The sequence below is a fragment of the Moschus berezovskii genome, chromosome 22 (assembly GCF_049115385.1).
Source record: "Moschus berezovskii isolate FMDL1 chromosome 22, NW_MosBer_1.0, whole genome shotgun sequence".
NCBI classification, from domain to species: domain Eukaryota; kingdom Metazoa; phylum Chordata; class Mammalia; order Artiodactyla; family Moschidae; genus Moschus; species Moschus berezovskii.
The window spans coordinates 437,923-455,013 of NC_142481.1; the positions used below are offsets into that span (position 1 = coordinate 437,923).

The 17,091-nt window shown below is 49.2% G+C and overlaps 1 protein-coding gene across 1 annotated transcript; it reads right to left on the minus strand.

Moving 5' to 3' along the window:
- Window positions 1-3: 3 nt before the first annotated feature.
- ZNF135 (zinc finger protein 135) lies at window positions 4-16,210 on the minus strand. The gene is given in 3 exon segments (XM_055411207.2): window positions 4-12,676; window positions 13,436-13,531; window positions 14,836-16,210. Coding segments are annotated over 3 exon segments (1,959 nt in total). The 5' UTR covers window positions 14,981-16,210; the 3' UTR covers window positions 4-10,958.
- Window positions 16,211-17,091: the final 881 nt, after the last annotated feature.

Below are 17,091 nucleotides of genomic sequence, written 5' to 3' on the forward strand. Positions count from 1 at the left end.
TCCTAAGGGACTGTTGACTGTGTGTGATTTTTCCTCCATCACAAATCATGTGTTGTTGTTTCAGTAATTTGTTGAGTGAACAGGTGGGGTCTCTTTGGACCTTTTTCAGACCAGAAGTGCCTGGGTCAGGGTCTCAGGGCAGTTTATGTAGAGATGGATGGGGAAATGGAGGAGGGGTATCCAGGGGGGACCCCACCTGCCATGGATGGGAGCACCCAGGCAGAAGCTGCTCTGGGTTTAGCATCCACAGCTCAGGGCACGAGGATAATTTCTCTGTTCAGAACCTGGATTATGAGAGGGTGTTCCCGTGGAGGATGGGAGGAGTAGGCCACAGAGAGGTCTAGGAGGACCTGGGGCCTCCCTCCTAGGCTGAGCAGCACTGACTGTGACCTGCTGCCTCTGGTCAGGGTGGCCTCAGAGCCCCGGGTGGCTCCCCTCAGAATTGTGACTAGCTCCTAGGGACAGAGTCGGGGGGGAAGGCCACTGAGGCTGTGAGATGATAAATCTGCATTATATTAAGCTGCTAGGTTTATGGTAGAAGAGCTGACTCATTGGAAAAGACCCTGATGCTGGGAAAGATTGAAAGCAAGAGAAGGGGATGACAGAGGATGAGATGGTTGGCATCACCGACTCAGTGGACATGAGTTTGAGCAAGTTCTGGGAGATGATGAAGGACAGGGAGGCCTGGCAAGCTGCAGTCCATGGGGTCACAAAGTCGGACACGACTTGGCAACTGAACAACAAAGCCTTGAGATTGAGTGTCCTCAGCTTTGCCTTCCCTTCTCCCAGCCTCTCCGGCTCCAGACCCTGTTCTTCTGGAACAGGGGGACGTCGTGGAGGAGATCAGGGAGGCCAAGCTCACAGAGGCTGAGTGGAAGCCGGAGGACCCTCTCTCCCGGCCTCTCCCAGGCCTGTCCACCCTGGCTTGTCAGCGTCTCCCCCCATCATCAGTGCACCCCCAGCTGCCCCAGGGAGGCCAGAGGAGGAGCAGGGTGGGCACCCAGGCCGCCACCTCCCCGGGAAACGGGGATGAGCCTGGTCCTGAGCTGAGGCTGGAGGTGGGGGAATTGGAGCTCCCCAAGATCGGGGAGGGGCTCTGATGTGAGTCCTCCCATCACCTCCTGGGGGGTCCTGGCCAAGTGGCCCCTGACCACACGCTGCCGCCCAACTCACTGTGGCGACGGCAGCCTCCTCCTGCCCCTCTGGCCGTGTCCAGTGCGCTCTTGGTCCCCACCTCTCCCTTCCTGCTGCATCTGCGTTCCTTGGGTTCCCACTCCCACCAGCCAGGACTCCTGATCTCATCTCCTGCGTGGCTTTTGTCGATGTCTGTCTGCCCTGTCATGGCCCTGCCACCCCGAGCGCAGGCACAGAGCCCGTGTGCGGTGGAGCGACAGAGGAGCCTCCGGGGACTAATAGATTGGTTCTTAGCGCGGGTGGTGGGCAGTGTCCGAGGACCGCTTCGGGTGTCCGGCCTGGCATCTACAAGGGAGAGGCTGGGGTGCCACGCAGCACCCTGCGTGCCCAGGGCGGCCCGGCACTGAGAAGGTCAGCAGTGCTGCGGCCGCGGAGCCCTGGCCTGGGCTGGGAAATGGGGCCCCTGGGCAGAACCAGGACGGTGCTCCCCAGGCACCTCGCCGTGGGCCTGATGCGAAGTGGCCTGCCTCTCTGGATCAGGAGCCTCAGTATTGGCTGCACCGCCATTTCAGGAGCTGAAGTTTCCAGAGGTGCCTGCATACAGGGGAGGGCGGACTGGGGGACCAGCGGGGCCTCGCTGGAGAAAGATCCTCAGACACCACCGCTGCGGGCGAGACCTGCCTCCGTGGCGTCTCTGCTCACCACTGCCCCCCTCCCCAGCCCTGCTGGTCGCAGGAATCCTGACCCATGGGGGCCTTCAGTTGGGACCCCACCCTGTTTTAAAGACATGCTAAATATATTCGACATTGAACACGTTTCCCAAGATCCTCGGTAGAGATCTCCACTTTGACCTCACTCATCCGCCCACCACCTGTCCTTCCCAAATGCTGACCGCTGCAGTGATCTCCTGCCGTGTACTAAAACCACCCCAAAGCATAGTCACTTAAGGACAGCAGTGTTAGGTACTATCATTTTGTGGACTGACTGGGTCAGCCGGGCTTCTGCTGGGCCGTGTCACCTGGAGGCTTGAGTCAGGCTGGGCGTGTCCTGGGTGGCCTCACCTACCCGCTCCCGGCAGTCGGCGTTGGCCCTTGGCACAGAGCTCAGCTGAAGCTGTCAGCCTGGGTTCTTGTTCGTGTTGCTTCACTGCCTCACAGTGTGGCAGGCAGCTGGGTTCAGGAGGGAGCACTCCAGGAGGGTAGGCACCGTGACATGGCAGCCCCATCCAGTGTTCTTGTCTGGATAATCGCAATGGGCAGAGGAGCCTGCTGGGCTACAGTCCAAGGGATCACAAAGAGTTGGACATGACTGAGCGACTAACACAGCAAGTACTGTTGTGTGGGGGTGCTTATCAAGCCTTTGCATCGTGTGCTAATGTCCGGTAGACTATATAGGTCATGTGGCCAAGCCACTGTGCATGTGTGTGTGGGGGGGGTGGGCTCGGGCGTAGCAGGGGGTGTACCCAAGGGCATAAATCACAGGAGAAGTGCATCGTTGGGGCCTCCAGCATAACATTTGTTACAGGATGGGTGTATTTGGCCTTTCCTGGTGACAGTCCTGACCCAGACAGTCCATTGCCAACATCAGCTCGTAGTCTGCGCTGACTGACCTGGCTCTCAAGGCAGTAGGAGCCCTTCCACTGTGCTTTTGGGCCAGCACTGAGTCATGTGGCCACTTTAGCGATAAGGTGGGCGGGGAGCAAGGGTCTTTCAGGCAGCCATGAGCTCAGGGACTCAGAGACGGGAAAGCAGACTGGGGACCAGCCTGGCCTGTGCCACGGCCCTCAGCAAATGATCCTGCCCGAGTCCATGGCTCCCTCAGTTCGTCGACGATGGCGTGCCCTTGCCCACTCCTCCCTGCTTGCCCAGACCCTCCATCCTCAGCCACAGCTGCTCCTGTAGCTGTCTCCTTCTCTGAGCCCCGAGTCAGGACCACTCACGTCGTGACCTTGTTTCAGGCAGCAGGGAGCAGCGGGAAAGCAAAGAGTGTGTGAGACGCTCACAAGAGAAATTCTCATTTGCTTCTTGGGGGCACTGCCACTTGGGAGGAAAGCCAGCTGCAGAAGGTTCTGGATCCTCGGGAGGGGGACTAGGCCTTCTCTCCGTAGCCCGCAGGCTGTCAGTCATCCAGGAGCCAGCCAAGAGAGTGGCACAGCTGGGGAGAGCCCGACTGCCCATCACCCCAGGCACCCCATAGCAAGACCGGGGAAGAAAAAGGCCTCGCGCAGAGGGTGCAGGTGGGCAGGACCGCAGGGTATCTCCAGCAGGAGCAGCCACCAGCAATGCCACACAAAGAAGGTGCCTGCTGCAGCCAGGGGCACTTCAAGCCGCCTGCTGCCCTACAATACATGAACCTGGGTGGGGGTCGGGAGTCCCAAGGGAAGCCAGGGGCCTGCAGGCTCTGTGGGGAGACCTGTGGGGGGACCCGCCATTTCACGGATCATATCAAGAGCCACAGCAGGAAGCTCTAGGTGGGCAGGGCTGCTGGAAACTTTCACTTCAGCCTGGCCCTGGCCAGGCACCAGGAGACCATGAGAAGGAGAGAGTCTGTGCGTCTGAGAGGGCCCTGGGCCTCACCGGGCTGCAAGTGGAGCCCGGACCGGCGGAGGCTTGGCGGGTCCCAGAACACATGGAAATTGACATTTGCCCCGTTCACTCTGAGGCAGAGATGAGCCACTTTGCTGTACATGCTGGCACAGGAGGACAGCTGCCTGCCTGAATGTTCCGAATCACATATCGGGTTCCTCTGAAACCCTTGCATGGTTTCCTGTGGTGTCTGTGTGGGTGTAAGTCCACCCGTTTTCTAAATGAGCTGATGTGGCTAAAGCAGGTAGAAACCTAGAAGGGCTGCGAGGAAACCCTCGTCTTGCAAACGCAACTAAAGAGGGCTGACCCTTGAGCACAAGCCGTCAAGAATGAATGAAGACTGCTTTCTTCTATGCCCACTCCAGCACCACCCACACATTGGAACACGGGTCTCTGTGCAAAGTGTGTAATTGCCTTAAAGTGTGTCATCTGCTCTTTCTCCAAGTCAGCCTCGTCTCTGTTCCTCTTGGTAGAACTTCCGCAGGCTTCTGTTCAAGCAGGAATCTTGCCAGCTGTTTTGGCCTTTTCATAAACAGGTGATGTCACATTCATGTCTGAATCCTCAGTAAATACTATCTTCCAGTTTAACTCACATGTCTGTATAGGTATGGAGTGGCTTATAAAGATCACAAAAACACTCAGAGCCTAGTAATGGAGTGTTTTCAAACCATGTGTTTCAGCCCATTAGTGAGTTGTGAAATCAAATCAGCAGGTGACCACCGACATTACAAAGTAATGACATAGAATTAAAAAGTCAAAATTCATAATATAGTAAAGGCAAATACTGTTTTATGAAACTTTTCAGCTATATATCTAAATATGAAAACTGGGTGTCATCTAAAATGTGTATTTTACTTGGCAGGGATTGGGGAGGATTGTGATCAAAACAACTGAAAACACAAAGGTTGATGAGCTCTGTCTGTGTGAGCAAGGGGAACTTAACTCCTTGGGCTGCATAAGGTGATCTTTTGATTTCTGCATTTAGTCTCAGATTGTAGCATTGTTCATTTTTTTTTTTTTTTGCCTGAGCATAAACTTTACTGCTTTATATAGATACTGTTGCCTATTTCTGTCAGTTTTGGGGCAGGAAGTCTGTTGTTCAGTTGCCAAGTCATGTCTGATTCTTTGCAACCCCATGGACAGCAGCATGCCAGGCCTCCCTGTCCTTCACTACCTCCCAGGGTTTGCTCAAACTCATGTCCATTGAGTCGGTGATGCCATCCAACCATCTCATCCTCTGTCGTCCCCTTCTTCTCCTGCCTTCAATCTTTCCTAGCATCACGGTCTTTTTCAGTGAGTCAGCTCTTCAAATCAGGTGGCCAAAGTATTAGAGATTCAGCTTCAACTTCAACCTTCCAATGAATATTCAGGGTTGATTTCCTTTAGGATTGACTGGTTTGATCTTCTTTCTGTCCAAGGGACTCTCAGGAGTCTTCTCCAGCAATACAGTTCGGTTGTAATCATGCCCAAATCACAGGGGCTTAACATAATCAAGGATTTATTTCCTTATTCACATCCCTGTCTTGTAGTTGTTGCTGCTGCTTGAGTGTTAGTGGGTTCACACGGAGTGTCAGAGGGTTTATTTAATCCACCAGGCTCCTCTGTCCATGGGATTTCCCAGGCAAGAATACTGGAGTGGGTTGCCATTTCCTTCTCCAGGGGTTCTTCCCAACTCAGGGATTGAACCTGTGTTTCCTGCATTGGCAGGCAGATTCTTTACCACTAAGCCACCAGGGAAGCCTGTTGTGTCAGAGGGTGCCTATGTTCAAAGGGACGGGGGAAGGTAAAATCACATAAAAGGCAACCTGGCAAGATGGGGATGAATTCCAATGTGAAGAAAATGCTTAACTACCCTCTGTTATGGACTGAGTCATGTGCTGACATGCCCCCCTCCTCCCCAGTTCATCAGTTGAAGCCCTAACCCATAATTTAGAGATAGGGCCTTTAGGGAGACAGTTAAGGTTAAATGAGGTCATACAGGTGGAGCCCTACTTCCTTAGGACTGGTGGCCTCACAAGACGTAGAAGAAAGAACAGAGATGACTCTCTCTTGCCCAGTGTGCACAGAGGACGTTAGAGAAAAAGGTCTCACCAGAAACCAACCCTGACAGCACCTTGATCTTGGACTTTCAGCCTCCGTAACTCCATAACTTGGACTTCCAGCCTCTAGCAATAAATTTCTGTTGTTTAAGCCAGCTGACCTGTTTGTTATGGCAGCCCAAGCAGACATGCCCCCCATCATTGCCTGGGTTGATGAGCTTTGTATATCAGTGTCAACCAGTGCAAATACTTGGAACACAAACAGTCCAATTGCTTAAGACTTACTTTGACATTTGTGTTTCTTGAAATGTAAAGACATGATGATTTTTCCTAAACAGTTAGTGAGGAGTGACTTCCCTGGTGGTCCAGTGATTAAGACTTTGAGATTCCAATGCAAAGGGCATGGGTCTGATCCCCAGTTGGGGAACGAAAATCCCACATGCTGTGTGGCACGGCCAAAAATAAATTATTTTAAGAATTAGTTGGTGGGGGGGGCAGGGGAAGGAGAAAGCTGTGTACATTGAGGCTTAAATCCTTCCTGGACCTATGTGGGATACTAAAAGCAAAATATACACAAGTGACTAGGATGTTCATTTGCATGGAGTTAAAAAGCCAATTACAGAGGAACTATGACTTGAATTTTAGTAGAATCATTCAAAGGAATAATAAGCATAATGATAATTAAGACTGTGTGGGAACACAAAAAAATTTATTTCTAAGCATTGCTTAGTAAGTAAATTATAAATATTTATTTTGTTGTAACTATAAAACTGTAAAACAGTGAATGTGGTCAAATCATAGCAGAGAAAGTGTAAAACTTAAAATAGTTTTGTTGGAGTCATGCAATTTTGCTTATATTTGGTTTTGCTTTTAACATTTTCTTGAAAATTATTTACTGGGCTTCTATAAAATTTACTTTCCACCATTTTGAAAAAACTTCTCCCAATCATGGAAAACTTAAAAAAAAAAAAGGAGAAAAAGTATTTTTTCATGTTCCCAGCACACAGGAACTATTACTTTTGACTTTTGAGTCTATCAGTTCAGTTCAGTTCAGTCGCTCAGTCATATCTGACTTTTTGCGACCCCATGAATCACAGCACGCCAGGCCTCCCTGTCCATCACCAACTCCCGGAGTTCACTCAAACCCTATATAGATGACTCATTTTTCTGTGTACAAGATTTGGTATGTATGTCTTCAGTGCATATATAAAATATATGAGCATCATCACTATAAATGTCTCTCTTAAGTATCTTGAGTCAGGCATCAGTCCAGATTCATTGGATTCTAAGCTCACACGACTGAGGAGTGCCTCTTTAGGAGGAAAAATTTAAAATTGCCAAGATAAAATTAGGTGTTAGACCTTGGAAGGGGGGCGGGAGTTAGTGAATGACCTTGGAGTATAGCTTCTTTCACTTTGTGACAAATCCATGAAACCCAAGCCTCTAAATATAACTTAACCCAGGCCTCTCTCAGCCTACCAGCACCTGAGTGTATAGACAGGACAGTTTGCAGAAGTCTCAGTGATATCTACTAGCTTTCCAGCTCCAGCCTCTGGCTGACAAAAAAACTCTCTTCAGAATTGTGCTACTGAGAGGCCACACAAAAATTGAGACAACTCTCCGAGAACAACACCGTCCATGCCCCTGCCCCAGCCGGAAGCAGGCTACCCAGGAGTGTGGGAAAGGGGTGTGGCTTCCGCAATGGAGGTTCCGGTTTCCAGTAGTGGAGACTTCTGAAAGGGAGACTGGGACAGATTAATCTTCCCCAGTTTTTGGTTTTTTTTTTAAACCAAATTTGTTCTCAGTGTTTCATTTCCCGTCACGTTTGGACGTGAGGTAAGACCCTCAGCACAGACTCCTAATGCCTGGGCCAACTCACTTTCCCCTGATATTAACAAATGGGGACCTCTGGCGATATTTTTCTCTTTGTAGAATCAAATCATCCATTGGTTTGTTTCACCATGTCTTGGGCAGGATGGTGATAGTAGGGGAACAGCAAACACATCCTAAATTTCTTTTAATAGGTTTGTTTTTATGATGGCTTGAGAAAAGCAACTCTGAAACTATTTTAGAAATATTTTAGAATTCAGCAAATTAGTGCGTTTATGAGGGTAATCAGCATTCTATCGAAAAGGGACATAAATATGTGAGGGAATCATAGATTGGATTTGGAGGTATTTCTGTATATGTATATGCACCCATGTACCTTTTGGTATGAATCTGTGTGTTTATACGTGTGCCTTTATTTACTAGCAAAAAGCGAACCTGGGACTCAGATTTGGTCCTAAATAGAGTCCCCCTCTAAAAGGAACCAGTTCTTTGGAACTGGAGAACTATGGCTTATTACAGGGTTAGTAACAAGATGAGCTTGTAACATTCTGAAAAGAAAGGAAGTCTTCAGAAAATGATGGAGGCACGTCACAGGGATGTCAGGAACTTCCTGAAGGGACTCTCATTGGCCACTTCTGGGACAACGTAAGCACCAAAAATAAGAACAGCAATACCATAAAACGGGTGTTCACCAAGGCATCAGGGCAAATCTCTGAAAAAACTGATAAACCACAAGTGCAGAGGCTCCTAATGTGAGCTCCCTCCCAACTCCCAATCCACGATACACAATAATACAGATGTTAATATCTCTGGCCAGTTTCCAACTTGTCTCATTTCTGTTCTGTTTCTGATCTTCCCAGCACATCTGATTTCCTTGAGGACAAGAAACTACACAAAGCACAGGGAAACAGCAGAGGATACATGGGAGGAAAAAAACACCTGGTCAAAGGATCAAGGCTATTGAGCTGCCCTGTTCAGTACAGCTACTGGCTGGCTATGTGTGGCAAATGAGCACTTGAAACGTGGTCACAGCAAATTAAAATGTACTGCAGATGTTAAATACACTGGATCTCATAGTATACCGAAAAAGCACAATATCTCATTAGTGCCCTTCTATATTAACATGTCCAGAGAAGGCAATGGCAAGCCACTCCAGTACTGTTGTCTAGAAAATCCCATGGATGGAGGAGCCTGGTAGGCTGCAGTCCATGGGGTCGCTACGAGTCAGACATGACTGAGCAACTTCACTCTCACTTTTCACTTTCACACATTGGAGAAGGAAATGGCAGCCCACTCCAGTGTTCTTGCCTGGAGAATCCCAGGGACGGGGGAGCCTGGTGGGCTGCTGTTTATGGGGTCACACAGAGTTGGACACGACTGAAGTGACTTAGCAGCAGCAGCAGCAGCATATTAACATGTCAAAGTGGTAACATTTGGATATATAGGGAAAATAGTAAATTAGTTTCACTTGTGTTCTCTTGCTTTTTAAATTGGACTATTACAATATATTTAATTTACCTCTCTAGCTTACATTGTTTCAATTGGGGAGTGTTGCTATGCACTATTTATTGATTCATAAGTGGTTTTTATCAGTTTTTAAAAATATTTATTTGGTTATGTCAGGTCTTAGTTGCAGTATGCAGGATTAGCTGTTCCAAGGCATGTGGAATCTTAGTTCCCCAACCAGGGATCAAACCTGCATCCCCTGCAATGCAAGGTTTATTCTTAACCACTAGACTTCCAGGGAAATCCCCTTAAATGGCTCAAATTAATTCCACAAAAGAAGAGGCATTATACAAGGGTACTGAAGAACAGTATTGAAGACCATTTGCAAACATGGACCCCTCCAATGGAGAAATTTCAAGTTAACTGGAAACATATATTCCAGCATTGTGATTCGAAAAATCAAACTGATTGATATAACCCTAACTGATGGCTAGTTACCAAAATCAGCCAATGCAATTTACATTTGGGTTCTACCAAGGGTGACAAGTCACTATCTAAGGATCATGGTTGTCAGGGCGACTGCTGTTAGTGGATTCAGGGTTCAGTGAACTACTATAGACTCCCTTCTAGTTGAATTTTATAGAAACAAAATCTTATTAAACACTAGGATAAAGAGTCAGTTTTAAAAAAACAGCTCAAAAAAGATTAACTTGTACATTTCTCAAGAGGTAAGTCTTGCAGAACATAAGCTTCCAATGTGGATGTGCACTTGCACATGAGATGGTGGCTCTGTGGTTGTTCAGTTGCTAAGTTATGTTTGACCCTTTTACAACCCCATGCACTGTAGCCTGCCAGGCTCCTCTCTTCATGGGATTTCTCAGGGAAGACTACTGGAGTGGGTTGCCATTTCCTTCTCCAGGAGAGCTTCCTGACCCAGGGATCAAAACAGCATCTCCTGCTTGGTAGGTGGATTCTTCAACACTGAGTCATCTGGGAAGCCCCAAGATGGTGACTTAACAAAGATAAATCTTTGTGAAACAGCAACATCTGCATGTCTAATGCCTTTGAGTGTGGTAGAAAATTTTAAAGCAAGAACAAAGCAGTAAAAGCCATCTCAGAATCTGCAAGACTCTGTGGAAGGGGCTCTACCTTTCAAGTCTTCCTATACAAATCTTTTCAGTTCCATTGCTTATAAAAATTATTGCCACATAATGCATACAACTATTTTAAAATGTTTATAGTACATGGATAATTATCCTATATGGCATTCACATTTGTGAGGCTGATGGCCATGTACCTTGTTCAAACAATTACACACAAATCAGATAATTTTGTGCTGAGATATTTGAATATTCATGATTCCATAAAAATGCCACTCATGTCTGGAACATTCTGCCATATTGGTTTTAGCAAATATGAAAGTCAACTTGCACTTTTCATAAGCACCTACCCACAAGAATGTCATGTGCAGTAATGACAAATTCTGACTGCATCTGATTCTTTTATATGAAAGGCATTTGCTGAGTTTCTCACCACTTTGAAAATGTCTAGTTTAGAATATGGCGACTTCTTAGAAGCCACCCCATGTCCACTACACTTTTTCCATTTCTCCCTTTTGTAGGTTCTATAGTGAAGCATTGGTGGGCACGCATGGCTGAAGGTTCTCAACAGTGATTAACGTCACACTTCCCTACTGTCTGGATGACTGGCTATCTGGCCATCTGGCTATGGATGACACAGAGCTTGCTATTCCCACAATCATTTCTATAAATGTCAACTCTGTGTGGGAGTCTTAGGGGTGTGTTGAGCACAAAGGCTTGTTTACAGTGTTTTGTTTATCAGGAGTATGACTGGGTCAAATGTAGTAAGCAACGTGCTATGGCTTAAGGCTTTGCTGGGTCCCAGCACACATACTGGAGTGGGTCTACCCAGTATGAGTTCTCTGGTGCTTGGTAAGGGAGGAGCTGTGTGTGAAGGCCTTCCCACAGTCCCTGCACTCATATGGCTTCTCTCCTGTGTGGATCCTCCGGTGCTGAGTGAGGTGGGTGCTCTGCCTAAAGGACCTTCCGCAGTCCTGGCACTCGTAGGGCTTTTCCCCAGTGTGTGTCCTCTCATGCTGGCTGAGCGATGAGCTGTGGCTGAAGGATTTTCCACATTCGTTGCACCCATAGGGTTTTTCCTTGGTGTGAATCCTCTGGTGTTCTATGAGGAGGGAGCTCTGGCTGAAGGCTCTGCCACACTGATTACACTCATAGGGCTTCTCTCCCGTGTGGATCCGCTGGTGTTGAATGAGTGGAGCAAGCTGGCTGAAGGCTCTGCCACACTCGTTACACTCATAGGGCTTCTCCCCAGTGTGGATCCGCTGGTGTTTGGTCAGGGATGAGCTGTGGCTGAAGGCCTTGCCGCAGTCACTACACTCATAGGGCTTCTCCCCCGTGTGGATTCTCTGATGCTGAGTGAGGTGTGTGCTCTGCCGGAAGGCCTTCCCACACTGACTGCACGCATAGGGCTTCTCGCCTGTGTGCGTCCGCTCATGCTGGCTAAGCGATGAACTGTGACTGAAGGTTTTCCCACACTCGTTGCACCCATAGGGCTTCTCTCCTGTGTGGATTCTCCGATGCTCAGTCAGGAGTGTGCTCTGGCTGAAAGCCTTCCCGCACTCACTGCACTCATAAGGCCGCTCGCCTGTGTGGATCCTCTGATGCTGAATCAGTGGTGTGATCTGGGTGAAGGCTTTTCCACATGCCTGGCACTCGTAGGGCTTCTCCCCAGTGTGGATCCGCTGGTGTTTGGTCAGGGATGAACTGTGGCTGAAGGCCTTGCCGCACTCTCCACACTGGTATGGCTTCTCCCCCGTGTGGATTCGCAGGTGCTGGGTGAGATGGATGCTCTGTCGGAAGGCCTTCCCGCACTGACTGCACGTGTAGGGCTTCTCACCTGTGTGAGTCCGCTCATGTTGGCTGAAGGAGGATCTAAAGCTGAAGGATTTCCCACACTCACTGCACTCATAGGGTTTCTCACCCGTGTGAGTTCTCTGGTGCTGGATCAGTGGGGCAATTTGGTTGAAGGTCCTCCCACACGGAGCACACTTGTAAGGCTTCTCACCAGTGTGGATTCGCTGGTGTTTGGTAAGTGCCGAGCTGTTTCGAAAGCCTTTTCCACATTCATGACATTCGTAAGGCCTCTCTCCTGTGTGTGTTCGGTGGTGTTCAATGAGTGCTGAGCTGTGACTAAAGGCCTTTCCACATTCTTGACATCCATAGGGCTTCTCTTTTGCACAGGTTTTCTGTTGAGCATTTGAGTCTGAATTCTCCCTCTGTCCACGTGTTCCCCACATTGGGGCACCTTGCCTTTCAGGAGTCATTGGTTGAGTTGGGAGATCTAGCCTCAGACTCAAGTTTTCCCCACATCCATCCCCCTGCTGCTGCTCCTGGGTCAGTGTCTTCACAGGCGTGCAGGCCGCCTGCACCACACAGCTATCTGACTTCTCAGGGCCCTGTTCCCTGTGGCCTGCAGCATCTTCATCCTTAGAGTGCCACAGACTTTCCTGTTGGAACCTTTCTACCAGGGCACTGTTGGGTATTTCTTCAGTTATACCTTGCTTTTCAGTTGATAGCTTGCTTTGGGGTCTGGTTTCCAAATCTGAAAGAAGCAGAGAAATGGAACTGTCCCCTAATCCTGGTTCTGAGGGAAGTCTGTGTGTGTGTGGGGGGGGGTGTGGTGAGTGGACAGAAGAATAAAAACTCATAGTTTTGAAATGTCCAAGGCACAGGTGGCTTTGTCCATTAAAAAGTACATTTTTATAAATCAGGGAAGGAAGCACAGAGAATAATCATGGGTGGGGCATTGGTATGGGGGTGTGGACGGGGTGTTCAGGGGAGCACAGAGAATGAGGGCAGGAGAGGATGCTGAGGAGAAAGCATGCATCCAGGGAGACTGTTGACAGATGTCCTCGCCTGGAGTACCCCAGGCCCAGAGCAGAGCTCAATGGATGTGCTGAAGGAAGAAACAAATGCATCTCCTCCTCCTCCCTTCTGGCCCTGGGATCTGACTTTCTCTGTACAGCCATGGCATCGGTGCCTGACATCCCCACCCCTGACACCAGACTTGCTTAAAAGTGTGATGTGGGCACCTGTCCCATTTGTTACACTCCAATGAAAAGTTACACAGAAAAGGTCAAGCAAGATCTGGTTGGCAGAACAGAGACTACCAAACATATCCACGTCCTTATCTCTGGAGGCTTTGAATTTGAGGTTACCCTTCTCACAGCGGAACAGGTGCTTGTTGAATGTTCTCTGAGAGACTGAGTAGTCAATTTGCTCTGAAGAACGAAGGGTGGGTATGGAGAGAGAAGCTGGGGGGTGAACAGGCTCCCCCCAGACTGCAGGGCTTTCATCTCACCTGGGCACACACCTCAGGGGCCTCCCTTGTCCTCTGCCCACAGCTCTGCCTCCTGCTCCAGCAGGGTGATGACATCCAGCTTTGGGAGCCAGTGTCCTGCTGAGGGGGAGACCCATGCAGTGAACATCTGTGTCCTAGGAGCCTTCCTGACCCTCTGCCCACACCTTCAGTCTTCCAGGACCACGTGTCTGCGGTTCTGGGAGGGCATGGTTGTTGTAACAGCTTCTGCCCTTCCTTAGAGGCCCCTTCCCCCCTCTCAGTCCCTAAACCCTTGCCTGGCCCCAGTGTGTCCAATCAGAGCTCTGCTTCTTCCTTTCCCTTGTGGCAACAATGACTAGCATGGAGGGGACCTGGCTGCCAAACCAAGACAACCTAGGGGCCTTTTATGGGTGCCCGGGACACAGACCCTGCCTCTCCTGCTGGTCTCAAGCCCGGGAGAGGCACACTGTTAGCTGTCTAGTTACCTTCAGAGGGGTCCATCTGTGAATGGAGGAAGAAAGCGGTATGGGGGGAGGAGGGGGTTCCCAACAGCACCAAAGACAGATCCAGGTCTGCCCTGGGGTTCTGTGGTCATGGGACCGATAAGTCCCTTTTACCCCAGGACTTTCTGCTTCTGGCATTGTTTACTCGGATCTGTAATTTGCAACCAAAACACTGTAACTGATGTTCAGTTCAGTCGCTCAGTCGTGTCCGACTCTCCGCGACCCCATGAATCACAGCACGCCAGGCCTCCCTATCCATCACCAACTCCCGGAGTTCACTCAAACTCATGTCCACAGAGTCGGTGATGCCATCCAGCCATCTCATTCTCCGTCGTCCCCTTCTCCTCCCGCCCCCAACCTTTCCCAGCATCAGAGTCTTTTCCAGTGAGTCAGCTCGTCGCATGAGGTGGCCAAAGTATTGCAGTTTCAGCTTTAGCATCAGTCCTTCCAACGAACACCCAGGATCAATCTCCCTTACAATGGACTGGTTGGATCTCCTTGTGGTACAAGGGACTCTCAAGAGTCTTCTCCAACACCACAGTTCAAAAGCATCAATTCTTCAGCGATCAGCTTTCTTCACAGTCCAACTCTCACATCCATACATGACCACGGGAAAAACCATAGCCTTGACTAGACGGACCTTTGTTGGCAAAGTAACGTCTCTGCTTTTTAATATATTATCAAGGTTGGTCATAACTTTCCTTCCAAGGACTAAGCGTCTTTTAATTTCATGGCAGCAATTAGCATCTGCAGTGATTCTGGAGCCCAAAAATTACCTACACTAAAACAATCAGGTCCCTGAAGCCCAAGACACAGCCCAGGTATCCCCATTTAAGGCCTAGATGTACTCCCACTTTTATCCCAGGAAAATGAAACCTGTGCTGGGGGCAGATCATCAGGGCACGGGGGTGGCCTCACCCACAGACACCAGGAGCCCGAAGGTCTCCAGCATCACATCTCGGTACAGGGTCCTCTGGGCTGGCTCCAGATGCCCCCACTCCTCCCGGGTGAAGTCCACAACCACGTCCTCAAAAGTCACTTGCTCCTGAAACATCATACACATGCATCCTCAGAGTCCCCAGCGTGGCCATCGGGGGAGAGCAGCTGGTGAACAGGGGCCTTGGCCAGGTAGATGAGAAGGTCAGGGGATTTGGGTCAGGTTTCCCTTGGGAGGCCAGGACCCCTGCTGGAGGAGAGACTCTTGAGATGAAAAAACGAGGAGTAACAGTGAAGAGGATGGTGGTCCTGACATGCAGGGGTCACAGGAAGTGTGTTTGTGTGGGTGTCCCTCAGGGAGAAGGTGGGGAAGGAGCACCTAGAAAACTGTCAGGCTGTTTCTCTGCCTCACCCTTTGGCCAAAATCACACCTGAGGGGTCCATGATGTATACATAATGAAATAAAGCCCTCTTTAAGAGATAAGAGGGTCCATGCTGCCACAAGCCCATTTTCCAGAGACTGGGAGAACCTAAGTATCTTGCCCAAAGGTATAAAGCTAGTAAGCAGCAAGTCCAAGGGTTGAATCTGGGAGATTTTATTAAGAATCTGTTTACCGTGTAAATTAAATTCAAGTACATGAAGATCCATGCATTAGTGGAACATCAGTGTGGTAGTGGGAGCATTTCAAAGCAATGGGGCACACTGGGGCAACTGGCCCTTTGCAGGAAAAACAGTAGATCTCTACCTCACACCATAAATAAATTTGAGAAATCTTAAAGAGATGAATTTGGAGAAGGAAATGGCAACCCACTCCAGTGTTCTTGCCTGGAGAATCCCAGGGACGGGGGAGCCTGGTGGGCCTCCGTCTATGGGGTCACACAGAGTCGGGCACGACTGAAGTGACTTAGCAGCAAAGAGATGAATATTAAAAAGGAAAAAGTTGGAAAAGTATAAACCATTAATTTAATAAATGGATGGCAAAGAAAGTCTTCACAAATAAAACATTAAAAGTCAGAAAGAAGAAAAATGAGTTTGGTAGGAAGAACTGTGTCTCTACCATCCCAGGATTACATAGCAAGGAGGAATTAGGATGGCAGATGGAATTAAGGTTGCTTTTTTTGGGCTCCAAAATCACTGCAGATGGTGATTGCAGCCATGAAATTAAAAGACGCTTACTCCTTGGAAGGAAAGTTATGACCAACCTAGATAGCATATTAAAAAGCAGAGACAATACTTTGCCAACCAAGGTCCGCCTAGGCAAGGCTATGGTTTTTCCCGTGGTCATGTATGGATGTGAGAGTTGGACTGTGAAGAAAGCTGAGCACTGAAGAATTGATGCTTTTGAACTGTGGTGCTGGAGAAGACTCTTGAGAGTCCCTTGGACTGCAAGGAGATCCAACCAGTCCATTCTAAAGGAGATCAGTCCTGGGTGTTCATTGGAAGGACTGATGCTAAAGCTGAAACTGCAATACTTTGGCCACCTCATGCGACAAGTTGACTCACTGGAAAAGAGTCTGATGCTAGGAGGGATTGGGGATGGGAGGAGACGGGGACGACGGAGAATGAGATGGCTGGATGGCATCACCGACTCGATGGACATGAGTTTGAGTGAACTCCGGGAGTTGGTGATGGACAGGGAGGCCTGGCGTGCCGTGATTCATGGGGTCGCAGAGAGTCGGACACGACTGAGCGACTGAACTGAACTGAACTGAGTCTGCTGACCTTAAAATAAGGTTATCCTGTAAGCCCAATGTAATCACAAGGGTCTTTCAATGAGGAAGAAGCAGAAGAGTCAGCCTCACAGTAATGGTATGTGCTGCTGCTACTGCTGCTAAGTGGCTTCAGTCATGTCCAACTCTGTGCGACCCCACAGACGGAAGCCCACCAGGCTCCCCCGTCCCTGGGATTCTCCAGGCAAGAACAGTGGAGTGGGTTGCCATTTCCTTCTCCAATGGTATGTGAGGAAGACTCAAATGGCTGAAGCTGTCTTAGAAGATGGAAGGGGGCCAGGAGCCAAGGAACGTAGGAGGCAATCTAGAAGTTGGAAAAGGGAAGGCAGTGGATTCTCTCCTAGAGCTGCCAGAAGCAACACAGCCCAGCAGACGCCTTGATTTCAGCCTGAGACGTATTTCACACTTCTGGTCTCCAGAAGTATAAAACAATACATTTGTGTGGTTTTAAGCCACTGAATTTGTTGGGATTTGTTACAGAATCAACAGGAAAATGATACATTCAGC